At 56.6% G+C, this 19,585-nt stretch overlaps 1 protein-coding gene and 1 long non-coding RNA gene across 3 annotated transcripts; one reads left to right on the top strand and one right to left on the bottom strand.

The window, feature by feature from the left end:
- The first annotated feature begins 257 nt into the window (after positions 1–257).
- On the top strand, positions 258–5,328 carry PRF1 (perforin 1). Of its 2 annotated transcripts, none has more exons than XM_040485275.1 (3): positions 258–389; positions 1,704–2,279; positions 3,182–5,328. In XM_040485275.1, the coding sequence occupies exons 2-3, from the start codon at positions 1,741–1,743 to the stop codon at positions 4,308–4,310; spliced, it is 1,668 nt and encodes a 555-aa protein (XP_040341209.1). In that variant the 5' UTR covers positions 258–389; positions 1,704–1,740; the 3' UTR covers positions 4,311–5,328. The 2 variants fall into 2 exon arrangements, with proteins under 2 accessions (XP_040341209.1, XP_040341208.1); XM_040485274.1 differs by lacking the exon at positions 258–389 and adding an exon at positions 617–718.
- A 10,929-nt stretch (positions 5,329–16,257) lies between these two features.
- LOC121037511 (uncharacterized) lies at positions 16,258–19,382 on the bottom strand. The gene is made up of 2 exons (XR_005793797.1): positions 18,782–19,382; positions 16,258–16,665 (listed from the first exon to the last, which is right to left on the bottom strand). It is a non-coding gene; the product is annotated as an uncharacterized LOC121037511 (long non-coding RNA).
- Between the last annotated feature and the right edge of the window lie 203 nt (positions 19,383–19,585).

Raw genomic sequence — 19,585 nt, 5'->3', positions numbered from 1 at the left:
GCCCTGCCGGCCTGCTCAGCAACCCAGAGCTGAAGTTCAAAGTCCTTGTGTTAGCGCCACACCAAGCCTCACCTATTTGCCCAGGCCCCCCACGCCCCCGGCAACTCCACTTGTTGGATGAGACACTGGCCGTCGCGGCTTCATTTCCTGAGGGTTGTCAGAAAGGCCGGATGAGGACATGAGCACAAGGTGGGTGCTGGTGGGAGGGGAGAGCAGAGGGGACCCGTGACCACAGCTGGAGGGGCGGGGCAGGAAGCAGAAGTGATGTGAACAGTGGCTTGGGTGATGAGCTGTGTGGTGAGCCTCCCCGGGGGCTGACACCACCATTTCAGGAGCCTCTCGTCGGGGAGACAGTGTCTGTGGGGGAGCGTCTCAACACAGGACTCCAGGTAGGGAGGAAGGTGGGTGGCAGGGAGGCTGGGAGCCCCCGGATGGGGATGGAGAGGCGCGGGAGTGAGGCCACTCTGTCCGGGGAGGAGCCTGATGGAGCAGGAAGTGCCGGGACCCGCGAGACTATGCTCTGTCACTGACTCGCCGAGCGTCCTCACGCCCACTCTGGGCCTCAGTTTCCTCATATAGGAAACGGAGAGGTTACAAGGCATCGTCCGTAAGGCCCCGTCCAATGCTGTCGGGGAGAGCCGCTCAGAAAGCTGGAAAGAGGCTCCCTGGGAGAGAATACGAGGAGGACCAGGATGGAGACGGAGCTCCGTGGATTAAGGTTACAAACCGTACAGGCCTCCTAAGTGGGATGGCCCGAGGGCCTTTGAAAGATTGCCCTTCACCCATTTATCTCTCTGGGGCCGGAACCCCACCACCCCAGTGACTCCTGTGGGTGAGTCCCCATGTTTTAGAGGAGCTGGGGTCCCTGGCAGGTGCTGGAAGGGACAGGCCTCTGAGGCGTCCAGTTTGGATAGGGGTAGGGCCTGGAGACCCCGGATTACAAACAGGTCCACGTGAGGCTCCCGAGCCACCTCAAAACAGGGAAGAAGCGTCTAGCTTATGGTTGTCTGAGAGGAGGCAACACATAGGTAGCTCACATACACTGCCTGAGTGCCACAGGGCAAGGCGATGCCAAAGGAGGTGTGGACGCCAGGAGGTCTGGAGAGGGGACTTGCCGGGCCTCCCCACACGGGATGCGAGGGCATAGGCACATCCGAATTCAGGCCGCAGCTCTCCCATGAGGCTGGAGAGTGGACCGCAAAGGGAAGGTGAGGAGAGTAAGGGCAGTGCGTTTTTTCTTATCCAATCCCATTAAGGGCCTCGTGGGAGAGAGACAGACGGACAGAGAGTGGGAGAGGTGGGGCGGGAAAAGCATGCTTGCTCTGGGGCCCACGTGACCCTTCTCCAGAATCCGGGCTTCTTTAGGGTCCCAGGTCCCTCCCCAAGTTTGCTATATCTACTCTCTGTCCCCTCCTCTGTGTGCAGAGCCCCGTCCCCACAAGCAGCATCTGTGGGCCTGGGGACAAAGCCATCAATCTGGATCCCCCGTTAGGCCTTAAATAATGAAACCCTAGCAAGGGGCTCCTCCTGGCTGTGTGACCTCGGGCGCGTCACTTCCCATCCTGGGCCCATCCGTACACGCGGGGGATGGGCCAGGTCTGCAAAGGTCATCGCGGCTCGGACACTCAGTCACTTCGGAGATAGCGCGTTCCCTCTCCATCCCATACAGCCTGACAGTTCACCCTCCGTACCTCTGCCCACAGCTTCCTGAAGCCCAGACGCCCCCGTCTCCGAAGCTCCATGGGTGCCTGTGTGCTCCTCCCGGGCCTCCTCCTCCTGCTGCTGCCCCACCCCGCCCCAGCCCCCTGCCACACGGCCGCCCGCTCCGAGTGCCGCCGCAACCGTCGGTTTGTGCCCGGCTCAATGCTGGCTGGGGAGGGCGTGGACGTGACCAGTCTCAGGCGTTCGGGCTCCTTCCCGGTGGACACAGAGAGCTTCCTGCGGCCCGACGGCACCTGCACTCTCTGCCACAACGTCCTGAAGCGGGGCGCCCTTCAGCGCCTCCCTCTGGCACTGACTGACTGGCGCGCCCAGGGCTCAGGCTGCCAGCGCCAAGTGGTCAGGGCCAAGGCCAGTTCCACCGAGGCCGTGGCCAGGGAAGCAGCCAGCAACATCCGCAACGACTGGCGGGTGGGGCTGGACGTGTCTCCCAAACCCAGCGCCAACATGCATGTGACCGTGGCTGGCTCACACTCCCACATGGCCAACTTCGCGGCCCAGAAGACCTTCCACGACCAGTACAGCTTCAGCACTGACTTGGTGGAATGTCGCTTCTACAGGTGAGAGCCGCGGGGGGTGGGGGCTGGGGGGTGGTGAGAAGGGGCTTCGGAAAAGGTGTGGGAAACTCAGAGTGGTCTGGGAGCCCCGGAATGGTGGCGGGGGGAACTCGGAGGCTGCTTCCAGCAGGAGGAACCTGCACACTGGCTGGTACGGTGCCCTCGGGCCTCCTCCCCGGTGACCCTGAACAGGAAGAGCCCTGGGAGAGAACAGGCGGAGAAGAAGCAAGCAAGGCCATGCTAAGACGTCCAACACAGTGCCATTCAGATCTACTGAGTCCCCTCTGTCCTGTGGGCAGGAGACCTGGCAGGAGACTTCCCACCGCTGGGCCTCATTCGCACGTTCAGCCACAATTTGTGGCTGTCATGTGTCGGGCTCTGTGCTGGGAATTCGGGCCACGGCACCAAACAACAGCGGTCACAACCCCAGCCCTCAGGGACGTAGGTCCCACACCCCAGAAATGCATGGTCTCCGTGGAGGCCCCGAGCCAACCACCCTGATTCCTCTCACAGTGAGACAGGGTGCCATCTTCCCGTGTGGCCAGAGTAGTCAGGCACCCAATCCAGGGGACAGATGGACAAAGGCCACAGGACTAGTTTCCAAAGCTAGAGGGTCATCATCGGTGCAGCATCGTCACTTTTATAACCAGAAAATAAGAAGGAAAGAAGAAAACCTTATTTTGGAAAGGACACGCAGAAATAACTATACAGCATACCTAGGTTACCAAGGGACAACAGACAGGATGGGCTTCCCCGCCAGCTCACTGGTTCGGAGCTCGGGCTTGGAGCCAGGCCGCCTGGGTTCCAGCTCTCTATTAGTTCCACGTGACCTTGGGCAACCTTGAGGGATGGCCGAGGGGGAAACTAACCACCGCTGGCCATCTGATGTTTCTCTCTCCCTTTAGCTCTCACCTGGTACACTCTCCCCCACTCCACCCCAACTTCCAGAGGGTCGTCAGAGACCTGCCCCCTGACTTCAACACCTCCACCGAGGCCGACTACCTCCGGCTCATCTCCAACTACGGCACCCACTTCATCCGGTCCATGGAGCTGGGCGGCCGGGTCTCGGCCCTCACCGCCCTGCGCACCTGTGAGCTGGCCCTGGACGGGCTCGGGGCCAAAGAGGTGGAGGACTGCCTGGCCGTCGAGGCCCAGGTCAGCATAAGTGGCCATGCCGACTCTTCATCGGAATTCAAGGCCTGTGAGGAGAAGAAGAAGAACCACAAGATAACCACCTCCTTCCACCAGGCCTATCAGGAGCGCTTTTCCGAAATAGTTGGTGGCCACCACACCTCCGTAAGTGACCTGCTGTTTGGGGACCAGGCCGGGCCCGAGCAGTTCTCAGCCTGGGTGGCCTCGCTGCTGGACAGACCCAGCCTGGTGGACTACACCCTGGAGCCTCTGCATGTGCTCCTGGAGAGCCAGGACCCGCGGCGGGAGGCCCTGCGACAGGCCGTGAGCAAGTACGTGATGGACAGGGCCCGCTGGAAGGACTGTAGCAGGCCTTGCCCCCTGGGGCAGAAGAAGAGCCCCCACAACCCATGCCAGTGTGTCTGCCACGGCTCAGCGGTCACCAACCAGGACTGCTGTCCCCGGCAGAGGGGCCTGGCCCACTTGGAGGTCATGAACTTCCAGGCGTCAGGCCTGTGGGGAGACTCTTTCACTAGGACGGACGCCTACCTGAAGGTCTTCTTTGGAGGCCAGGAGCTGAGAGTGAGCACAGTGTGGAACGATAACAACCCCAAGTGGATGACGCGGCTGGACTTCAGGGACGTGATCCTGTCCACGGGGGGGCCCCTGAGGGTGCAGGTCTGGGACCAAGACCACGGCTGGGACGATGACCTCCTCGGCACCTGTGACCAGAACCCACGGTCTGGCTTGCACGAGGTGACGTGTGGCCTGTCCCACGGTCACCTGAGATTCTCCTACCATGCCAAGTGCTTGCCTCACCTGAAGGGGGCCACCTGCCTGGAGTATGCCCCCCACGGTCTTCTGGGGGAGCTTCCCGGAAACCGGAGTGGGCCGGTGTGGTGAGAAGAGCCAGCCTCGAGAGGACACGTGGGCCTGGCCTGAAGGGGTTCTCACAGAGGGAGCCAGGACCAATGCTCATATACCCATTAGATGGAAAACTGAGGCTTACGTCCCCCCCCCCCCCGCCCCGCTGTCCCCCAGTGAAGTGGCTGAATTCACTGGCCGGCCCTGAGACTGCTGTCCAAACTGCCTTAGCCTCCTGATTTTCTCGAGCCCTGGAAATGAGCCGGCGCCAGGCCACCGCTTAGGCCAGGAGCTGGCTAGGAGACTCTTCCTCCCAGGCTACGTGGTATCATTGCACGGCTTCCTTTCGCAGCCCTTGCTGGCGGCCGAGTCCTTCATCGAGTCGGGTCTGACCCTGCCCGCCCCAGCTGCTCTCCTTGGTCTGTCGTCTTTACGCACCAAGCTTTGCCCCTCCGGCAAATCAAGGGCCGTCCGGACCTGCCTCATGCGTGCACAGCCTGACAGAGGACTAAGAAACATGACGTGACGTTGACCACGACGGTGACGGTTGTGGCAGAGGGGAGGATGGGGCCCGAACGTGGTCCTGGAGACCAACTTCCACATCAGCAATCCTCTAGGACAGGCAGCTCGCCCTGGGGCAGGTTTCCACTTTGGTTGGAAATGGGGGGGGGACCCCAAAGAGTTTGCTTCCCTCATAACTCTTAATTCAAGAAACAGCAGCACAAGCTCAGTGATCAGAGGCAACAGACACTCAGGTCCCGGCCGGGAGGCATCAGGAAATGGCGAGGACCAGGTGGAGCTGAAGAGCAAACGCTTTATCTAGAGGGGGCCGGAGGCTGTGTGCCCGCCAAGCATCCCTGTGCAGGAACGTGAGTCCGGGTCTGGCAGGTCCTCCAGTTTCTGAAAGCAACCAGAAACCCCAACTTCACTTCTTTGATTGTTGGCAATGCATCTCCCTTTGTAAAAATAAACCCAGGGGCGCCCGCGTGGCTCAGTCGGTTGAGTGTCCGACTTCGGCTCAGGTCATGATCTCGCAGTCCGTGAGTTCGAGCCCCGCGTCGGGTTCTGCGCCGACAGCACGGAGCACGGAGCCTGCTTCGGGTTCTGTGTCTCCCTCTCTCTCTGCTCCTCCCCTGCTCGTGCTAGTGCTCTGTCTCTCTCTCTCTCTGTCTCCTTCAAAAATAAAGAAGCAATAAAAATAAAAATAAACCTACAGGGCCAAACATGGCCCAAGCCAAAGAGAACGTGTGTGCGGGCCATGATTGACCCAGAGCCGTCGGTTTGAAAACTGTAATTTCAACAGAACCCATTTGAAAGGCGGAGGGCTCTCTCTCGCCTGTCGCTCAGTTCGAGGGGAGAAGGCAGTGGTTCCAACAAGGTGGTGGCCGAGGCTTCCTGGCCTTGGCGTCCGGTAAGCCCCAGAGTCTCCGGTTGCACCCTCGAATGAAGTGGTCTTTGTTTCGGGCGCCTGGGACACAGGCCTTATAGAACTCGGGCCCTCGGGGGTGGGTGGCAAGATCCCTGCCTCCCAGAATTAGCAGGATTTGGCTATGCGGGGCGGCTGTCAGAGGGGCTCAGATTTGCTGGCACGGCCTCCTGACTCTCTTTGAAACTCCCTACAAATGAAGCCCTTTGAGGTTTGGGTGGACCTGTACTCTCAAAAGCTCAGCAGTGATATCACTCTCACCCTGGATCCCCGAGTAGGGCAGGAGGGACTGGCTGCCTCTAAAAGCCTGGTGGAAGCCAACATTTTTACACCTTTCCGTTCACAGCCACACACACACAAACAAGAGCACCAGAAAAATCTTGAAACGACATGCTGGCTGCTGCACTAATTGAAAATAAACACGGGTGTGGGCCGTACCCCTTGGGAGAGCTGGGGCAGGGCAGGCCCGGCCCAGGGGACAGCCCCAACCAAAGAGGGGAGCCTTGTTTACGTGCCCACATGATCACTGACCTCCAGCAATCCCTTTGCTCCCTGGGCCTGGGTTTCCCCAAAAGGACACTCTTCATTTGACTCCCATCTTAGGATGCTTTGGCAGGGGGCCACAAGCCTTTCTAGAAGGTCGGTGCCACATAAAGGGTACTGAGAGGTTATCTTGCTAACCCTCCTGGTTTTGCACATAGGGAAGCTGAGACCCAGAGGGAGGGACGGAACCGTGGTTACGGAAGTTCCTGGCAGAGCCGGGGCTCTGGGTCCCGGGCACGCACAGCTTTGGAGAGACTGGTGAAAAGGTGTCAGATGACCAAGGACAAGGAACGGCCCGATGTTGAGGGGCAGCTCTGGCACCCTCAGCCCTAATTCAAGACCCAGTATGACATTGTTCACCTCTATCCCCACGCAGACAATGGGAGACTGTCACACCTGAGGCCACTTGTTTGTTCCGGAGATTCTGTGCCATGCCAGATAGCTTCCGTTTGTCCTTCTGAGGTTCTGTCCCCACGCCCGTCACCCTGCTCTGGCCCGGGACGCCGATCTGTCTGCACCGTCTGTCAGTGGGCAGGAGATGCGGGCACGGAGAGTGCGTTTGCTCCCCTCCCCCGTGAGGCGGCCATGGGCTAGCCGGGTCACTCCTCCTCCCCAGGAGGCCTCTGCCTGTCCCCCTCTTTCTGGGTTCCAGCAACCGCACCCTCTCTCATCCTTTAGACCCCCACCGGACTAATCCTGAGTTGTCACACTAGGCTTGTGCTTCTCCACAGCTCCCCACACCTTTGTAAACGGGCCCTTTATGAACAGACCTTCCGGAAATTATTATAATTTGAATTTGCCATCGGCTTCTGCTATGGTCTAAATGTTTGTGTCCCCTCAACTATGCTGAAATCATAGTCCCTGAGGTGATGGGGGGGTGGGGCTTACATGAGTGGAAATAGAGCCCCTGCCAAAGAGGCCCCAAGATCCCCAGGCCCTTCTACCGTCTGAGGGCACATGAGAACGTGCTCTCTACAAACAGAAAACGGGCCCAACCGAATCCGCCAGCACCTTGAGCTGAGACTTCCAGACTCCGGAACCGTGAGACGTAGATTTCTCCTGCTTGTAAGCCACCCGGTCTGTGGGATTTGATCGCCGAGAAGAGAAGCGAGCCACTCCCACTCCCTGCGGCTGAAAATGCCTGATTCTTGCTTCCCCTTCGTCCTCTGCAGCTAGGAAAGGACAACATGACGGGACTTGTGGGATGCACCCGCCCCCCCCATGTGGGGTCCTGGCAGAAGCAGAAGTGAGCCTAGGATTTGCAACTAGGTGATTTATGTGACAGGCAATCTCAGGAAGCCTGGCCGGGGTAGGGGGGTGGGGGGAGGGGAGGGCGGCCCACATTCAGCAAGTGGCCAATGAACACACACCTCAGGGTCATCCCAGCTCGGGGTGGAGGGAGGTGGACATCAGGACACCACCTCCCATCGGTCATTGGTTAGAGCTAAATTCCTTTTCTACTAATTTCACCCAGACCCAGCATCTCTTTTTGGCCAACAAAAACCCTGGTTGATGACACGGCATCCTGTCTTCTCCCCTGGCTACTCCAACCCCCCCATCCCCTTTCCCAGCCTCCCGCCCGCCCCATTCTGCTGGCCCGGCCTTAGAAGCACTGCTCAATTGTCCCCAGCACCTCCCTCCCCCTTCCCAAGGGCATGGAGCACCGAAGGGCTGGGACCGTCCACAGGCCCCATCGTTTCACAGATGGTTATAGACAGGGTTACGGAGCACCGTCTGGAAATCGGGTCCCGTCCACCAGCCATGCACAGCGTCTGGCCTCTTCCGGCCTGTCTGATGGGGGAGACAGATGTGGACATGAAGGACGGTAGGGGGAGCAGGCTGGCATCCAGCTGGGGGTGGGCTCAGCTGCATTGCTTTTCTCTCATGCCCCCTCTTAGGCCCTGAGGCTGGCGCTGAGCACGGCCCAGTTTTTGCTTGTTTTTTTTTTTTTTAAATGATTCCTTTACAGCACTTCATCTCCCTGCAGACACCTGCGTGGTCCCTGAGGTGTGGCCCTGCTGCCCTGGAGGCTGAGTCAGGGTCTGGCGTGTGTGAGCCCACGGGGACCTGCTGGAGAACAGGCAGTGGGGGGGGGGGGGGGGGGGGGAGGGTGGCGGGGAGGGCCCTGGGCGAGGTGCAGGGCCCTTACAGTTCTGAGAGGCTGCACATCCTCTCCCCAGTGTTGATCCTGCCACATCTGCCACCAAGACCGGGCATTTCCTCACGCTGACCTTTGTCCCCTGGTGCTCATCACCACAGCCTCTCCGGGACAGCAACATCTTCTGGACGTGTCTTCCTGCAGCCTCTTCACTGATCGCTGGGCTCCTGTCCGCTCCTCGGGGCCAACCCCCACCCCCCGCCCCGCCACAGCCGCCCTGGAGCAGGCACCCAGCCCACGTTCCCGTGGCCCACGGCTCTGCCGGAGGGCCTGTGCGGGGCCCACTGCACCTGCCCCCTGGAGAAGCCAGAGGTGCTCGGGGCCCGTGTCCAAGCACCACCCGTCCCAGAACAGCCTTCACCCAACGGCCGATGGGAAGCAGGTGGCGTATAAATGGTCCAGCTCCCTCACGGCCGGTTGGGGGGACATGTTCTACGCCGACTCCCAGGGATCCCCAGCAGGGTTAAGCTGCCATGGCCACAGCGGCGACTTGCCTCACCACCTACGGCTGGCCTCCTTCCCGGTCTCAATTCCTCCTTCTCCTACTGGGTATTTTCTGGAATCACCTCTCCATATAAACTACCTGCCTGGGAATCCCTGTCTCAAGGTGTGCCTCTGGAGAAACGAGCTGAGACACACATCTGATTACATCATCGCTTTGCTTAAAACTCTTCATGGGGGACCTGGGTAGCTCAGTCGGTTGAGCGTCTGTCCGGCTCTTGGGCTCGGCTCAGGTCATGATCTCACAGGTCTGTGAGTTCGAGCCCCACGTCGGGCTTTGTGCTGATGGTGCAGAGCCTGCTTGGGATTCCGTCTCCCTCTCTCTCTGTCCCTCCCCTGCTCTCGCTCTCTCCCTCTCACTCGAAAATAAATAAATAAACTTAAAAAAATCTAAAAAGAAAATATCTTTAAAACTCTTCACTCGCTCTTTGTGGGGCCCAGACTCGCTAACAAGTCCCACATGCTGACCTCGCTCTCAACTCTGCCCTCGCCCTGTATCACTGAGCTTACTGCTTCCTCTGCTGGCCATGCTCTCTCTAGCCCTTCCCACATGCTGCCTCCTCTTTCTGGAACTCGTCTCTACCCTAGGTCCTTCTCAGCCTTCAGGGTTCAGTTTCAAAGGTAGTTTCTGGTACATCTGGAGGGCTCAGTCGGTTAAGCATACAACTTTGGCTCAGGTCAGGATCTCATGGTTCGTGGGTTTGAGCCCGCCATCGAGCTCCACAGTGACGGTGCAGAGCCTGCTGGGATTTTCCCTCTCTTTCTCTGTCTCTCTCTGCCCCTTCCATGCTTTCTCTCTCAAAAATAAATTAACTAAAAAAAAAAAAAAAAAAAAAAAAAAAAGGTAGTTTCCTCCAGGAAGCCTTCCCTGGCTTCCAGGTCTAGGTCACGGCCCACTGTAAGGGCAACGGCCATTTCTATCTTAGTCACAGTTGAATCAACCCGTCCAGCACCTGGCATAAGTTTGATGCCTGGAAAATACTGGATGGATGATCAGCGGCATAAATGAACGAATAAGCAAATGAAACCCGCCAGTCTTCCGGCCTGTGCTTGAACTCTCCCAGAGGCAAGAGGCTCATCACCTCTAGAGGTAGCTGCTCTACACTGTGAGCCCTCGCATCACACATGTATCGCCTCCAGTCCTAGTAGCGGATCAGGGTTTCTGGGTGTCTAAAACCTCTGTCTGCGGCTCGGTCGGGCAGAAGGACCAACCCCTAGGCTGGTTCCAGTGCCGGCAGTGGCTGCCCTTACCCTTCCCTCTGTGAGGCTGCCACTAAAGGACCACACACCGCCCGGTGGCCCAGCCGCCCCCTCTCTGATAGTGACAACACAAACGAGAGCCTGGAAGTAAGTTGATGGGTAGCCCTTCCCTGTACGCACCCAGGCCTCTCACTTCTCAGCGGCCCCAGGGACACCTGAGCCGGCTCCGGCCGGGCAGTTCTATCTCCGGGCACAGCTGGTGCCCACTCGGCCGAGGCAGGTTGTGACCCCAGAAGGGCAGACCCGCCCCTTTAACCTGCTCATGGGATCCCTCTCCACGCCCCCCCCCCCTCCCCGCCACCCTGCTGCCTGATGAGGCCTTTTCCAGCCGAGGTTGCCACAGCCACACACAGGCAGGGGCCAGACCGGGCACCTGCCTGGCTTGGCACCGTTCGGGATTGGGAGAGGGGGCTTGGCGAGCTGAGAGTCTCACAGGGTGGGTGGGATTAGCGTCACACACAAAGAGAGATCAACCCCCATTACGGATAGGACCCCCGAGAGCAGCCAAGCCAGGCCACAAAATGAAATGATCTCAGCCACGCATTGACCCCAGGCTAGCCAGAAACCTGTCACATGAACCTTGAATTTGAGCCGAGCCTGAGCCCCAACCTCAATCCCTTCTCTGTAGTACACCGTGATCACACAAACCACCCCCCTCCAGATCCCGGGGTCCCCGGCTGTAAAACAGGGGCCAGAACACTGGTTTCGGCACCACTTTCCAGATTGGATGGGGGGGGGGGGGGGGGCGCTGGCCCCGGACCTCGGTGGGCATGGCCGGGTGGGCCCAACACCCCGAATGCCCCTGGGCACACCCCTTGAGCACCACCTTCCCCATGCTTGGAAGAAGCCCTGCCTGGCTTGCCTTCCTCTTTCCAGAGACCCAGCCGGCCAGCCCCAGAACAGCTGCTGTTATTTTGCGGGCTGCGCTGGAATCTGTTTACTGCGGGGCTCCCACTGCACATCTGGGCTCACAGTTAATCTGCACAACAGCTGGTTCCCAGCTTCCTCTGAAAAGGGCAGTGACGTCAGCTCGCTGGCAGGACACCGGCTTTGCCCCTGGGAAGCCCAAACTCCCCGTGGGACTCAACCATCCCGCGACGAGGCTGACCTCCCCCCTCTCCTCCCCAAGATCATCTTTGTCCCCCTTTCGTCCCGTCCACATTCGCAGGAATCAGCACCTCTAGGACTGGGGACCTTTGCCCAAGGTCCTGCCACTCACTGGCAGAGAAGGTGACCCAGCAGGGGCATCGTGGCCATCCACGCCTATGCTTCTCCCACAGCAATGGGGGGGACTTCACGTGATTTTGTTTGGTAGAGCCATCTTCCAGGATGGGGTAACTGAGACCTCCCTGCCTTTCCTTGCCTCTTCGCTTCCATTCTTTTTCCCTCACCAACACCACAAATGAAACGTTAATAAGTAACGTTCTTGAGCACTTACTGTGGGGTTTTAAGGAGCAGACACATATTAGTGATTTAATCTGTCCAGCAACCTGTGAGGTGGACGCATGAATCCCCATTTTAGAAACGACGGATCCCAGAGAGCCCAGGGCCTTCCCCTCACCCTGTTCCGCACCTGCTCCACTTGCGCCATGGTCTGACTCCCGAAAGGTCGAGAGTGTGTTCAGAACAGTCTCAACAAGCATCTTCATGCGTCGGAGGGGCCGAAGAGGACCCACTTTCGGGGGCTGCTCTCGGGGGACACACCTCTGTATGCCACTCGCTTGTTTAAAATGTCATAAAATAGGGGCACCTGGGTGGCTCAGTCGGTTAAGCATCCGACTTCAGCTCAGGTCACGATCTTGCGGTCCGTGAGTTCGAGCCCCGCGTCGGGCTCTGGGCTGATGGCTCGGAGCCTGGAGCCTGCTTCCGATTCTGTGTCTCCCTCTCTCTCTCTCTGCCCCTCCCCCGTTCATGCTCTGTCTCTCTCTGTCCTAAAAATAAATAAACGTTAAAAAAAATTTTTTTTAAATGTCATAAAATATATATAGCATCGTATTCATCACTTTTTCTTAATGTTTATTTTTGAGAGAGAGAGCATGAATGGGAGTGAGGCAGAAAGAGAGGGGGCACAGGGAATCCGAAGCAGCCTCCGGTGCTCAGAGCAGAGAGCCCGATGACAGGGCTCGAACCCACAAACCATGAAATCGTGACCTGAGCCAAAGCTGAACGCTCAACCAACTGAGCCACCCAGGCTCCCCATGATATCTGTCACTTTAGCCATTTGTAAGTGCACCGTTCGGTGGCGTTAACCCCCAACACCCGCGTTAACCTTACACCCGCAACGTCGTGTGAGCCTCCCCTCGACTTATGCTTGGACCTTTTTCATCATCTCCAACAGAAACTCTGTACCCATCAAACCATAACTCCCCCTCCTCCAGCCTCCTGTAACGCCTACCCTATCCCGTGTCTCCAATCTGCCTACTTTAGGAACCTCACATGAATGGGATCGTACTACGTCTGTCTTCTGTGTCTGGCTCCTGTCGCTAAGCAGAATGTTCCCAAGACCCGTCCACCTTAGAGCACGTGTCAGGACTTCATTCCTTTTATGGCCGGATAATATTCCATAGTACGTATGCATCACGTTGTTCATCCAGTCTTCTGTCCCTGGCCACTTGGGTCGTTTCCACTATCGCGAATAACGCTGCTACGAACATCGGGGCGCAAGTATCTGTTTTGAGTCCCTGCTTTCGCTACTTTTGATACATGCCAAGGAGCAGAAATGCCGGGTCACGTGGTTGGTCCACGTCTAACTTTTTGACAACCCCCCGGGCTGTTTCCATAGCCTGCCACTAGCCCCTTAGCTAGCCTCTGCCTTGACCTTGCTGTGTTCAAACCAGAACTCGAACACAGATCCAGCTCGGCTGGCCAGCCCCGGGGAGGCCATCCTTACACTCATGGCAGGGCCATGGCAACCCCAAGCATTCCCAGGTGCCAAGAGCCCAGCCCTGCCCGCCACTCCGCCTTCCCCCTGCAGAGCGCTGGGCCCCGCCTGGCAGGGGCAGGGGCACAAAACTGAATGGGCGGGCACCTGTTCCTGGGCTGCGGGATTCTCTTGCCTAGCATGCTGTCTTTCTGTCTTATCCTAACAGGCTCCAGAGCCCTATCACAGGCGGGGGGCATATCGCAGGTGCTCAATAAACACTGGTGAGTGAACGAATGAATGTTGATGTCTATTTCTGCCCCTAAAGGACTATGAGCCAGGGGCAGGCGAGGGAGCAAGGCTCCTGACAAAGCAGGCAAGGAATGCTGAGGCTGGGCCGTGGGGAGCTGTGAGTTCCTCCATCCTCACCTTCTGGGGCTCCCCCTGGAGACAGACAGGCCCCCCGCCCCACTGCCCCACGGAGGCATGGGGAGCCGATGTATTTGGAGAAAGGGACTTCCCGCCAGAGCCAGCCAAGGTGCCTCTGGCCTCAGGCATAGGTGCGTAAGAGGCACCAGCTCATAATAAACGTCAAGGTGAGGATGGCATTCCGGGGGTGGGGGGGGTGCTTTTGCCTTTATCTGCCATTTCTTAGGTGCCTGCTATGGGACAGGCCCTGTGCAAATATGTATTGTTTCATTTCACTTTCCCAAGAGCCCCACTTCACAGATGAGGAAACTGAGGCTAAGGAAGGTGTTATGACTTGTCCAGTGTTCCTCGTTGCCCAGTGCCGGGAAAGGTGGGATCCGAACCAGGGACTGTGCTGCCAATGGTCCAGAGTACATGTCCTGCTCCTGCCCCCAGCGCCCCCTCCCTGTCTGTCTTCCCTCGGCATCGACCCCTCGGCTACCGCAGACCCGAAGCGGTGCCCACCGCCCTAAATTTCTCCTTTCCTTCCAGCCAGGGCAGAGGGCTCATCGGGGGTTCCCCTCTCCCTCCGGCTCCTCACTCCCTCTGCCCTGGTCCACCTGGCAATGCTAGGTTCTCAGCCTACCCTGGCCGCCCCCTCTGCTCTCCTTGGCATTTGGGAATGATTCCCACAGGCTGCGTATGGCTCTCTGGGGGCTAGAACGAGGGGCATACGTGGTTCCCCTCCCTGGGGCACTCACCAAGCCATACCCTCAGCTCCCTTGGCCATCCTCTGGAGCAGAAGAGGGTAAGGAAGGCTGGATAGGGAATTCTAGGGAGACTGAAGGAAAAGCAGGGAGTGTGCGTGGGCCGAGCCTCTCTCTGAGTGGGGCATCGTCCTGGGCATGCTGACCCCACTCTCTTCCTTCCCACAGGCTGTCCCTCCCCCTCCCAGGAGACTCCCTGCCTCGCTGGAGGCAGCTCAAGGGAGGGGGCCCAGGGGACAGGACTCCAGCCCGGCAAGAGCCCCCCCTTCCCACCCCTGACAGGGCAAGCTGGGCAGAGGAGAAGCAGAAAAGCCTGTGTTTAACTGGAGCCGGCAGTCTAAACATCAACATCTGTTCGTGATTTCAAAAACAAAACAAAACTACGGTCTGCAGAACCAGTTCCCAGGGCAGATGAGATGGCAGGGAATTCCGTCACTTTGTTAAGAACCCAAACTGCTTTCAAGTCCTTTGGAAACCATTTAAACTGTACAGATGTGCTTATGAAGCAAACTGTGCAAATTAGCTTATAAACTATGAGTGAGTCCTGTGCCTCTAGCCTGGTACTCAAAGCAGGTGCTGCAGGGGCCCCAGCCAGGTCATACAGTAGCTTATTCTCAACTATCATTGTAGCATATCTGAAAATAATATTAGGGATTTCCTTGCGAAGGCTCAGTGATATAGACATTCCGGTCGTTTCTTCCCTAATTATGTCTCCCTCGACTGTTTCTAAAAAGTATTTGCTTATTGTCTTTGTCGTATCGACAAAACTGGGCAAAAGGGCCCTTCTTCGTACCATGGGGGTTGAACAGCATTGCCGAAGCCCTCCCAGAACAGACGCGTGGGTGGGCTGCTACGTCCTTACTTGCTAAGTGACCTTGAGCGACCAGCTTCTCCTCCAAGTGCCCGGTTACCCTGACACGCTAGCAGCTAAATCAGGGTTTCAGATCACATGCGTGCTTCCGTGGGACCTAATGCGGGAGCACCTGCAGACACACTGGGTGCAGCAGCATCGCAAAGGGGTCCCGCTCATGCGCCGATGCCTGTCCTGCCTCCGATTGTGCAGACAGTTGGGGAATCCTGCCAGAGCTCAGAGAGGGCATCAAGGGTCAGGGGAGCATTATCTCCATTTAGAAAACGGGAAACTGAGGTTGGAACGGTTGAAGCAGTTTGTCAGGCACGTATCGGCTGCCCAACAGTACCTGTTGGCTCAGGAATCACTCCTGGAGACATAAGGACCCAGGTCCACAGCTCACTGCTCTCAGGAGACCCGCTCCTGGTGGGGGAGCCAACTTTCCTTCTCAGCGAACCTTCCCTGGAAAAATCTCTGTATGAAGCCAGGTCCTCCTGCCTGTCCTCAGCCAAGGAGAGAAGGGGCCTGGGGAGGGGGCGGAGAGAACACCAGCCAGTGCACTGACGCTGACCTGATGGCATCCAAGGCGGGAGGGACGAGGGCCTGTCTGGAATGCAGTAGCCTAGTGCGGGAGGGAGGGAGGGACGCAGGCAACCAGGAGGGAGTGGGGTCCTCGTGCATGGCCCCCACATATGCGCTCTCGTGGCCTCCACGGCCCCCCTCCCCCACCAGGGTCTCCCTTCCAAAGGGGTTGGGGACAGCAAGTTGTTCCAGCCTCTCAGGGCCTCTCCCAAAACGCTTGAGGGAAAATTGAGCCCAACGGACAAGCACGTGACCTCCCTTTGTGAAACTCATAAACACACCCGTGTTCATCCCCACCTGGAAAGCCCAGGAAACACCACCCGGGAACCCCACAGGGCGCATGCCCCGCCAGCTCCAGCAGGTGCCTTTCGGGAGATCTGTCTGCAGCTTCCAGGACACAGGCTCTAAGCAGCTGCCTCTCTGTGCAGAAGGTGCTGAGGGAGCTTTCCAAAGGCAGAGCCACACTGCCACTTTCCGTCAAGGACAAAAGAGCACAACAAGGGACCAGGAGGACAGTGTGTTACAGCCCCTTTATCTACTTCAAGGCCTGTCACTACCCCCCTCCCAAGAATTTGTCCTTGATTTGGTTGGGGAGGTGGTTAAAATGTCCTTTTATGATATGAGAATGTTGTGATAGTGGTTAGTTTCTTTTTAATGGGCTTACTTTGCAGAATTTTACATCCTCATATTCTTTTGAGAATTCTATATGCCTCTGAGGTAAGAAAAAAAGTTGGGGAACCACTGGAGAGAACACAAAATGGAGCCCCCCCCCCCCACTTTTTGGGTTTCACCGTTTTTGTGTTTGAGAGCCTGATGTCACCTCTGGATCCTCTCCCAAGAAAACGGTATAAACACACTTTTACACGCAGCTTCAAGCCTCTGAAGCCCTGGAACTCTCCGTGAAGAAAGCAGGAAGGCTCCTTAAGCGAGGGTCTGGATAGGCACCCACAGACTCAGGGAGGTTCTTAGGAAAGGCAGTGTCTTTGGGTCTCCAGGCTCTGGGTTAGTGATTGGCATCAATCTAAATGCTCTGGTGGATCTAGAAAGGAAGGGGAAAAGAAAGAGCACCGGGCAGGGAGTCGGTGTGCTGGCTCTGCCCTTGACTCCCTGCGTCACCTTGGCCGAGGGATTGCCCTTCAAGTCTCAGATCTCCCAACTGCTCAGTGAAGAGGTCAACTGAGGGGAAGTGCGAGGTCCCTCAGGGACCATATTCCAGAAGCGAAGGAGTTTCTAGTAGGGAGTTCCAATAGCAAAAAAATATTACTTCCTTGGGCTGTCCTGGAGCTACCGGAGGGGTGACGTCCACGCGGGGCTTGGAAGAAAGCTGTGCTGGTTATTTTCTGTTCCTCTCTCCCCGCCGCTCCCCATCTCTGGAGGCTGACCCCACAGACCATGTTGCTGGGACCTTTGCCAGTCAAAGGGACACACTGACAGGTGAGCAGATGGGAGAAGAGAGAAGTTGGGCCTTTACCCCACCCCCAGCGGCCCTGTGCTCAGTGGAGTTGCTCTAGCTGTGGTTGCTCCCCCCCAACTCAGCTCCTGTTGGATGGTCCCCAGGGCCCCCTGAGGATGTCTGTAGCAGGTTCGGGTGCTGCTGCGCTGCCCCTCGCCCCACTCAGGTCCAGGGCCGGTTACCACCTGCCCCCGCGTAGTTCCTGGGTACCTCCCCACTCCTAGCCGGTCCCCTTAACCCTGCCCACATCCCTGTGTATGGTCCTCGCATTCAATCCTCATCACAATCCAAGCTAAGGCCGCCATTCATTCTCCGCCCGGGCCCTGAATGCCACAGCGTCAGGCACATGGTATATACTATTTGTAATTAAATATTAAAATTAAAGATACGCCCTGATTTCCCTTTATCCAAAGTCCTTAAATATCATAAGAAGTGTATCTCTTGGAAAATTCTATGCCAGCGCTAGGGTAAGAAGAGGTCAGAAATTGCTACGCATCCCTGAAAGACAGAAGGCCGATGGGATGGGATGGGATGGGATGGGATGGGATGGGATGGGATGGGGAGATGGCAGCCGGAACCCGGGCAAGATACAAGGTGCCTAAATCTGACTGCACCATAACGTACAGCTTCCCTGTGACAAAGTACCCTCTAAAATGGCTACAAGCTCCGGGGAGCCTGGGTGGCTCCGCGGGTTGAGCCTCCGACTCTTGATTTTGGCTCAGGTCATGATCCCAGGGTGGTGGGATCGAGCCCCACGTCGGGCTGTGTGCTGAGTGTGGAGCCTGCTTAAGATGCTCTCTCTCCCCCCTGCCCCTCTCCCCCACTCACATTCTCTCTCTCTCTCAAATAAAAAATACTAAAAATAAAAGAGGTAGAAAGCTAGATTTTTAAAAATTTCAAAAATAAATAATGGCAAGCCCAGACCGACTGGGTAAAAGAATTTGTTGTATATCTATCCACCTATCTATCCAGGAATTAAACAGATTATACTAAACATTTATGCATATTTTTTCATATTAATTTAAGAAAGACAACCTAGTACGAAAATAAACACATAAGAGAATAAACCCAAAGGGCCGATAAACATGTGAAAAGATGTTCCATCTCACTAGTAATTGAAAAAGTCGTTTTAAGATAAAAATAAGACTGTTTTTTTCCCTTATCCAATCGGCAAAAGTTAAAAAAGGTCGGTGACCTCAACTGTCAGAGTGGAAAGGGGGAAGCGGGTGCCGTCATGAGCCGTTGGGTGTTTAATTCAGCCCAGAAGGTGGCCTCATTTAGTTCAAAGAGAGAATGACAGCTACTTTGAGATAGCGTAAACATGCTGTCACCTAGGCCTTGTGCATGGGTGACGTGAGCAGAGGGTAGGAAAAGGAAAGAATAAGCTAAGGGGGGTACGAGATGACACTTAAAAGGCCCGTGTCTTAGAAAATCTGTCACCATGACTCACAGGAAATAAGCCTTCTTGTGGGTGTTGAGGGGAACCTCTTGAAAGTACGTGGGGGTTTGAACAGCATAAAGTCCGAGAACCACAAGACCTTAAGGGAGGGCTTTCAAAGAAATCATTCTGTCCCCCTCAACCCCTCCACCACCCAACCGAAGAGAGCTAGGGCACCCTTCCAGAAGGATTCCAATCACTGACCATGTCAAAGGGGATGCCAGTACCAAAGAGGATTCTGGTATTGCTGGCTCCAACACCCACCTGTGAAATAAGCAAGGGCCTGGAATCAGATGCCCTCCGGCCTCCGTATCCCGATCCATAAAATGCGGGTCATACCACCACCTTGTGGTATTGCTGGAGCGCTGAATGGGATGATGACCGTCAACAAAGCCAACTACAATGCCTGACAAAGTAAGTGCTCTCCTACAGGACAGAATAAAATAAGCAAAGGTTATTGAGCTGAGGACGGACTGGCTGCAGTGTAGACGGAGGCCACAGCAGAATGGAGAGGACGTTCCCTCTAAGGGAACGTGTGCGTCTGATGATATTTGAGAGCTGGAAATAATGCAGCATATATGGGAAATGAAGGGTCACCATCTTTACAAGAGACCAACACCGCAAAGGAAAAGTCGGCGAAAGACACGGACCATTCGGAAGGGAGAACGTAAGTGTCCAATATCCATGAACTACAGTTCACGCGTACTATCAACTTAAAAGGAATATAAAATTAAGCCAGTATGAGATGCTGTATTTTGAGCTACCAAACTGGCGAGAACTTTTAAAAAATGCAACGGGAAGTGCTGACGAGAGCGGGAACAGTAGTCTCGTCACCTGCTCCTTGGGAATGCAGGTAGGACATTTCCAGGGGACACACTGGAGGGGGCGTATCCAAAAACTTTGAAATGGGCAGCCCTCTTATTTAGAAAATAACCAGAAGTTTGCACCGCCCTATGCAGATTTAGGGGTACCAACTTCTTTCTCCTCCACCCCTCTACCCTCAAAGACTGAGCCATGATTTCCCGGCCCCCCGTCAACAGGACCCGTGGCTCCTCACGCGAGACGGGA

Source organism: Herpailurus yagouaroundi, unplaced genomic scaffold (assembly GCF_014898765.1).
Source record: "Herpailurus yagouaroundi ecotype Mexico unplaced genomic scaffold, PumYag 163, whole genome shotgun sequence".
Lineage (NCBI taxonomy): Eukaryota > Metazoa > Chordata > Mammalia > Carnivora > Felidae > Herpailurus > Herpailurus yagouaroundi.
This window is presented reverse-complemented; position numbering and strand designations above follow the sequence as displayed.